Source organism: Bombina bombina, chromosome 6 (assembly GCF_027579735.1).
Source record: "Bombina bombina isolate aBomBom1 chromosome 6, aBomBom1.pri, whole genome shotgun sequence".
Taxonomy (NCBI): Eukaryota; Metazoa; Chordata; class Amphibia; order Anura; family Bombinatoridae; genus Bombina; species Bombina bombina.
The window spans coordinates 477,137,509-477,145,981 of record NC_069504.1 but is presented as its reverse complement, the minus strand read 5'-3'; the positions used below and the strand labels follow the sequence as shown (position 1 = coordinate 477,145,981).

Genomic DNA, 8,473 nt, shown 5'->3' with positions numbered 1-8,473 from the left:
AAACCTCTAGAATACATTGTTTCCAATGCAGCAAAGGATTCTGGGTAAGATATGCAAATTAGGTTCACAATGACACACCTTTTTACTTCATGTCTGCTTCTCAGCAGATTCCCTTAACGCCATAGCATCGCTGTTCACACAGCTAATAAGCTTAGCTAGGGTAAGTACAGTGATTCATAACTATCCCAGGACAGACTGTTTCGTAGTTATTGCTACTCATCAGGTGGGAGAAAGTTTGAATCACTGCTGGGTGAAGTTGTTTTCTGGCTAAATACAACATTTTAAATTAGGTGGAGGTAAAAGGTGAGTTTAAAATCCTCCACTACGCATGAAATAGAGAAAATAACTCAGTGTAGTTCATTAACAAATCTAGACAGGCCAGAAGGCTTGTTTTTCCCACAGAAAACCTCTAGAATACATTGTTCCCAATGCAGCAAAGGATTCTTGGTAAGAAATACAGATTTGCTTCACATTGACACCTTTTTACTTCATTTCTGCTTCTCAGCAGATTCCCTTAATGCATATACACATTATACATACATACATACACACATATATACACTCAATTTTCATAGAGACAAAAGTGAAAACATTTCAGTTTAATTTGTAATTGATGCAAACTGAGCCTTTATATCAGCCCCAGGTGTTCTCAAATTACATTCTCTCTCCCATGTAAAATTTTGTATCCAAGAGAGCATCTCTCATCTCTCTGGGACTTCCAGACTCCTCAATTAAGCTCTCTGGGAAACTGAGAATTTTAATTTAAATAGAAGAAATGCAATGTAATTTGTAAAAGATACACATAAATATACAAAGTATCACACTAATTTGTTAAATTTACCCAGAAACTGTAAAAGCATAATCAGAATTTGTAAAATCCTAAACACACACTGCTGTATACAAAATAAAATTCAAATTAGAAAGTGCAAAGTTTAAATGTAACAAAAGTTAATCTGAAGTGTAAAGTGATTTAAAATACAAAGCACAGTGTAAATACAGCAGAACTGTAATGTCATGCAGTGCTATATTGCACTAGGCTGGTCTCTCCTTCACAGAAATGCAGGGAGAAGTATAGCAAAGTCTGCCTTTTGAATATTTCACTAGGGATCTTGCAGTGCTGGAAGATCATTTTATAATATATCACCTAAGTGGCGACTTTTAAATATCAGGCCCTATTGATATAGTACTATTGATCTTTGTGTATATAGTGTGAGATAAGATGTTGACTTGTCTATATAGGAGATAGATAAGATAATTAGGACTGATCTCCATGCAAATTCAGTTCATCAGATTACAATGTGGTTTCAATTAGCAAAAAACAACTAATTTCATATGCAAAAATCAACCTAAACCAGCAATATCCCATACTTTTTATACAGAGTCTGCAGTTGCTATGAAAAGTATTTAGAATCATTCCAAAAAATGTTTTACAGTACACTGTTCTTGTTAACAGTATCTTGAATGACTGTACAAACCCTTACAACTTGTGCATTGGGGCACCTAAATTCACATCAGTAGGACAGCTGAAGATCTCAGTAGGTATTTACAGACTACATTTGCACTGCATGAAAAGCTAAAAGTGCTGATGGATAAGACCAAGCACTTGAGTAGTACTAACGGGCCAGTTTTTCTAGATTACTATGGAAGATGACAGTTTATTAGCCATGGTTACTGATACATCACCTGTGCTCTAGTTTAGATATCCTAAAAAGCATGGTACCCTGAGGACTGGAATTGAGAAATACTACAATAAACCATGTTGCTAGAAAGTAACCAGGGGTATATTCAGTGAAAAATATTTACAAACCTACATATAGACAATGATCTAAAAACAACCTTAGAGAGGTATTTTTACACTGGGTAGAGGGAAGTCAGACAAAAAGGACTGAAGGGCCAGGGCTTCATGTTAAACTACACTTTTGTAACCTGTGATCAGCAAAGTTTGAACTATATATCTGGCCTGTGTTTTGTGTATCTTTTAACAAACTTTAGTGATTGCTTGTGATGCATAGTAAAGGATGTATCTAAATATTTTATACAGTCACAGGATGGAGTATGAAGTAAAAATAATGTGTAGAGGTTATAGCACAACATACTTTTAACTGTTATAAAAACAAAACAAAGGAATATGTGAATTGCAGAAACTAACTTTAAGATAAGTTTGGTTTTTGGTGAGCTATTAGTGTGTATAGTGTAAATGTGACTGAAATCATTCCCTTGATCACTGCAACCCTTGCACATTTACCCGGAGTATGGACACCCGGCCGCCGGAGCTGTGAATCTCAAACTGCCCCTCCTCTGCCTCGAGGTCGTAGCTGAACGAGGCATCTCCAATATCAATATGTCCCAGTGCTTGGGAGTCCTGCGCGTTCTTGAAATAATAAAGGTGGCATCTGCGAGGGTCCAGCACAAACCAGCGGCTCTTGAAACTCCTGAGGGGCCCCTTCCCAGACATCTTGGACAGGTAGCCGCATAGCCTGGATGGTTGATCCTTGGGGGCTTCTCCTGAAGAGCTCATGGGTTCATCTTGGGGAGAATCCGGACTATCCCTCCTGTCCTCCACTCCTGGCATCTTTACTGCTTAGGCACTGACAGTCATCAATCTAAGTGTAAACACCCTCTATCTTCTGTCACTGTATGGGGTTTTAAGCTATTTGCATAGTAACTCATCTGCTCCTATTTGTCTATATAGAGACAGATGCGGTGCTGCTGTGCCCAGAACAGTTCTCATCTGTCCCACCTTGCCCTGCACACTATATCCTGCACAGTTCTCACAAAGACACTTGGTGCCAGGAGTGTAGCCTGAGCAATCTGGTTTGCCTCATCTGTACTAAAATGTAGCAAATGTATACTTTGTTCCCAAAATTATCTTAGAGTCATACAACCAACTGTATTCTGCCTGTCTTGATCTCCTCCCTAATTAACCACGCAAAGTCTCTGCTATTTGATTTTTCAGTGATACAATTGTCTGTAGTCTCCCCTATCTGTTCGTCTGTGGCCCCTAAGTTTTCTCAACCAGAAAAGACTCCTCCTAGCAGTTTATACTTCGTCTGCTGTTTCTTCAGCACATGTGATCAGCGAGCATTTCCTCTCAAGCCATTCTGTGCTCACACTATTTCTGCAGTTTATGCACGTTCTGTGTCCACATGTTTGAGCGATATGAAAATAAATACCAGCGAGTTACATGATGGTGATCCGCAAACATATATCACAAGTCTAAAACCCAGCGCCACCAAGACACCAGGTAGCAAACTCAGGCACTCTTCTTCAATCTAGTAAACCCCATGACCGCACATAAAAGTGGAGCATAATGGGACGTGTAGTCTTTACTTTATGTTTTGAAACACTGTTCAAGTAAAGGACGAACTACAATTCCCGGCATGCACCGCCTGCTTTACCAATAAGACATCTGCTTGACAAGGGTTTTGTGTTTCCCCTTTACAGAAATAAATATATTAATATTGTTTCCACGCTATATGCCACGTACATAAAATAGCAAGGCTTGTAAAGTAACAAGAAATAACATCAACATTTTTTTTAATTATATTATAGACTTTTCGTTATATTTATTTATTGATCTTAAATGAACATCGATGTAAACCAACTTTTATTGTTTAGATAGCGCATACACATGAATTTCCAATTTACTTCTGTTTTCAAATTTACCTAATTTTTTCGGTATCCTTTGTTATAAACAAAATAAAAACATCTAGGTATGGGTAGGGGCAGCAATGCCTCAGTTAGTTATTGTTTGGTGACTATGTACATATCCTCATTTGCTCACCAGATGCATTCAGCTAGGTCCCAGTAGATCACTGCTGCTATGAAGCTGGCTTTATGTATTTTGTATGTTTGTAGGACTTAAACAGGTAGTGATAGATAATAAGTGGAGCGCAGACATATTAGTGCTATTGAGTGCCAACAACACTCAAGTTAAAGCAATAGCACCTATCAATTACAAGCAAATGTGGTGGTCTTAAAAAAAATATATCAGAGAGTAAAATACCCCCCAACTGTCCCAATTTTCGCGGGACAGTCCCGATTTTAGGGGTCTGTCCCGGGTTGCTAGCCATCTTTCCCGATTTGCCCCATGCATTCCATTTTTATTTTTTTTAATTCTATTGGGCCCATACTCAGAAGCAGGTGGCTTTGCTCTCACAGGGTTAGATACCTGTTAGATCCCTGTGGAAAAGGAATGGTGTGTGGGTTAAGCAGGAGTAAGAAGGATGTATACACTCTGACCTCAGGTAATGGTGACCTCTCTAACCTACCTCTGGTAGTGATGATGTCTAACCCCTGGTGATAATACTAGCATGCCTTCAGTTTTATACAATGAGCAGTGCTAATTCCAGGGTAACGAACAGTGGCAGCCGCAGACTGCCAGCTAATGTGCTTGCCAACCCCAGGACCCCATACAATGAATGTAGTGCGTGTGTCTATCTGTATCCATAACTGTGTGTGTATCTGTATGTATAAGTTTATGCTATGTAGTGTGTGTGTGTCTGCATGTATAAATGTATGCTATGTAGTGTGTGTATGTGTATCTGCATGTATAAGTGTGTATCTGTATGTATAAGTGTATGTTATGTAGTGTGTGTGTGTCTGTATGTATAAATGTAAGCTATGTAGTGTGTGTGTATCTGCATGTATAAGTGTGTATCTGTATGTATAAGTGTATGCTATGTAGTGTGTGTGTCTGCATGTATAAGTGTATACTATGTAGTGTCTGTGTATCTGCATGCATAAGTGTATGCTGCATGTATAAGTGTATGCTATGTAATGTGTATCTGCATGTATAAGTGTATACTATGTAGTGTCTGTGTATCTGCCTGTATAAGTGTATGCTATGTAGTGTGTGTGTATCTGCATGTGTAAGTGTATGCTATGTAGTGTGTGTGTGTGTATCTGCATGTGTAAGTGTATGCTATGTAGTGTGTGTGTATCTGCATGTGTAAGTGTATGCTGTGTAGAGTGTGCTACTGTGCATTTTTGCTGACTTTAAAGGCCAGAATCTAGAATATTAATGGGGAATGCAGAGTGCAGTTTTAAAGAATGTATTATTAAATGTCTAATTAAGATAAAATATTTAGCAATGTCTTTGCAAAGGCTAATTAAATACATAGCTCACATAGCCAAACCAGTGGGTTGAGCTTGGGTTTGATTTGCTGCCTAAGTGTATTAAAATATTTGACTTTATTTAGAATTACTTTAATCTTATGATTTTTTAAGCCCCGCCCACCACATTTCAATTTTTTGCCGCAGGGGTGGGTGTGTCCCTCTTTTGAATTTTGAAATGTTGGGAGGTATGAAATAATAACGTTATATGAGAAATGTTCTCATGATTTTCTCAACAATGTGATCTAAGTAGTTATAAAGCAATCTTTTTGCTTGACCCCTTAAGTCGTCAAGCCAAAGGACACCACCATTGCCAAAATTGCTAATAACCCCCCCACACACACAAAATAAGATACTAAAGACAATACATGGGTAAATAAGTCTGGCAACAGCCTTTTTTTAAATTACATAAAATTTAAAACATAAGCATAAAAATATATAAACCTTTAAACAGACCTGAAGTATAAAACTTCATCTTAACCCAACGGTGCTAGTCCACCTTCCTACCACCTCCTGACTTGGCCTGTCTTGCAGAATTAAACTGGACTCAGCAAGGCTATTTGCTACTCTCAATCTGTAAGGAGAGGTCCAAGGAACCCCGTTTCCAAGGAGCAACAAACATGCCATTCCCACCCCGTGGGGAGATACCATCAACACCACTTGGCCAGGATCACTACGACTAACAAAAGGAAGACTAGCACCCCCGCTACAGACCAGACCAGACCCGCCACCCTGGCTAAGACCACTGATAACCCTTCTTTAATCTCCAATAGGAAAAGTCTGACACCATAATCTTTTAGATGCACTCCATCTTGTAGATAGAATTCCCCAAACCCTATGTCCTCTAGATCGGAATGGTGCAAAACCTCTCCCTGAATTCTTCATTACAAATTCATCTTGAACTCCTACTATTCTGCCCTTAATCTCCACAAGCAGCACTACTTCTCTACTCTTATCTCTAATCTTTCTTCAAACCCAAAACGTCTGTTCTCCACTTTCAATACTCTCCTCCGTCCTCCCCCACTTCCTAATACAACTTCTCTGTCAGCTCAAGACTTTGCCAGTCACTTCATTAACAAAATTGACTCCATCAGACATGAAATCAGCTCTCAACATAATTCCATTTTCTCCCCCCCTCAAATGCTCTCACTCAACCACAACCCTCATAACCTGAAACTTAGTTCATTCTCCCCTGTTACTGAGGAAGAAGTTTTGGCACTCATACTGCGCTCTCACCTCACTACCTGTCCCCTTGACCCTATCCCCTCACAGCTACTCCCCTCCCTCTCTGCTACCCTTACCCCTATACTAACACACATTTTCAACCTCTCCCTCAGCACTGGTACATTTCCCTCATCGATGAAACATGCACTGGTCACACTTATCCTCAAATAAACTTCCCTTGATCCTACCTCCTCATCCAACTACCGCCCTGTTTCCCTCCTCCCTCTTGCTTCAAAGCTTCTCGAAAAACTAGTATATGCACGCCTATCCCATTTCCTTACGTTAAACTCCCTTCTTGACCCGCTGCAATCTGGATTTCGTCCCTATCACTCCACAGAGACAGCTATTGTTAAGGTCACCAACGACCTACTTACAGCAAAATCAAAATGCCACATCTCTCTGCTTATCCTCCATGATCTGTGCGCAGCCTTTGACACTGTCGACCACCCTCTTTTGCTCCAAATCCTCCAATCCTTCGCATCTGTGACACAGCCCTTTCGCGGCTCTCTTCCTACCTATCAAACCATACCTTCAGTGTAGCCTTCTCTGGGGCCTCCTCGGCCCCGTCACCACTTTCTGTCGGAGTACCGCAAGGCTCTGTCCTCGGTCCCCTTCTCTTCTCAATCTATACGTCATCACTAGGTTCCCTAATTAAGTCCCATGGTTTCCAATATCATTTGTATGCCGATGACACCCAAATCTACTTCTCTGCACCAGACCTATCTCCTTCCTTGCTAACCCGTGTCACTAACTGTATTTCTCACATCTCTTCCTGGATGTCCTCTCACTACCTCATGCTAAATCTCTCCAAAACTGAGCTCCTCCTTTTCCCCCCTTCTTCCAAAATCTCCACCCCCAATATCTCTATAACTGTCGACAACTCCATCATTACCCCTACCCCACATGCCCGATGTCTCGGGGTCACATTTGACTCAGATCTTTCCTTCAATCCTCACATTCAGTCCTTGGCTAAAGCCTGCCGCTTCCACCTTAAAAACATCTCCAAAATCAGACACTTCCTTACACAAGACACAACTAAGATTTTAATCCACTCTCTCATTCTTTCCCGCCTTGATTACTGCAACTCTGTCCTCTCTGGTCTCCCCACCTGCCGCCTAGCTCCCTTACAATCCATAATGAATGCCTCTGCCAGACTCATCTTCCTTGCACATTCCTCTTCATCTGCTGCTCCTCTCTGCCAATCCCTTCACTGGCTTCCTCTTGCCTCTAGGCTCAAACACAAAATTCTCACTCTGACATACAAAGCCCTCAACTGCACTGCTCGCCCCTATATCTCAGACCTTGTCTCCAGATACTCTCCCTCCCGTCCCCTTCACTCTGCTCATGACCTCCTCCTCTCCTCCTCTCTGGTTACCTCATCGCACTGCCGTTTACAGGACTTCTCCAGACTGGCTCCCATCTTGTGGAACTCTCTGCCTCACCCCACAAGACTCTCCCCTAGTTTTAACAGCTTGAAGCGCTCCCTAAAGACTCTACTGTTCAGGGATGCATACAACCTACGCTAACCTTACTTTATACCAGTTCCAATCCTCCATTGCTATCCCCTGAACCCCCTTAAGTCCAGCTGTTTGTAGATCATCTTCTTTAGAGCTAATTACAACAGTGCAACTCTTGGCAGGGCCCTCTACCCATCTGATCCCTTTAATTGTTTTGTTGTACTACCCTCTGTTTACAGCGCTGCGGAATCTGTTGGCGCTCTACAAATAACCGATAATAATAATAATAAAGATGCAATTAATTTGTTCACTTTCTTTCTACTTTTTTCCAATTCACAATGATCCCATGCTGCATGCCAGACCAACCAAGGAAGCATGTCAGACCAGACAATTACCAACTCAGGGAAAAGAACAACAATAATCTAGCCAAATCTCTATTAATCTCATGAGTTCCCTTTGAGGCAGATAACCTAAATTGTTACCCCCAGCATGAACCAAATGTTAAGCATAATCCACCACTAAAGGTAAAACATAAACCCATTGAAGGCCCCGTACCCCAAGCCATCTGAATTCAGCTTTTCTTCATAAACCAAACTGCAGACCATCCTCTTTCTCTGCTGCTACTCTTCAAGCCCAGTAAATAAAAGAATGGCCCACCAACCATACTGAAAAAGGAT

General features: G+C 40.9%; 1 protein-coding gene across 3 annotated transcripts in view; it reads right to left on the bottom strand.

Annotated features, from left to right (window-relative positions):
- Nucleotides 1-3,288, bottom strand: part of TBC1D2B (TBC1 domain family member 2B) — a 438,274-nt gene extending 434,986 nt beyond the window's left edge. For all 3 annotated transcript variants that reach the window (XM_053717278.1, XM_053717279.1, XM_053717280.1), the window contains exon 1: nt 2,246-3,288. In XM_053717278.1, coding sequence (XP_053573253.1) covers nt 2,246-2,572 — 327 coding nt within the window. In that variant the 5' untranslated portion in view covers nt 2,573-3,288. The remainder of the gene's footprint in view (nt 1-2,245) is intronic.
- Between the last annotated feature and the right edge of the window lie 5,185 nt (nt 3,289-8,473).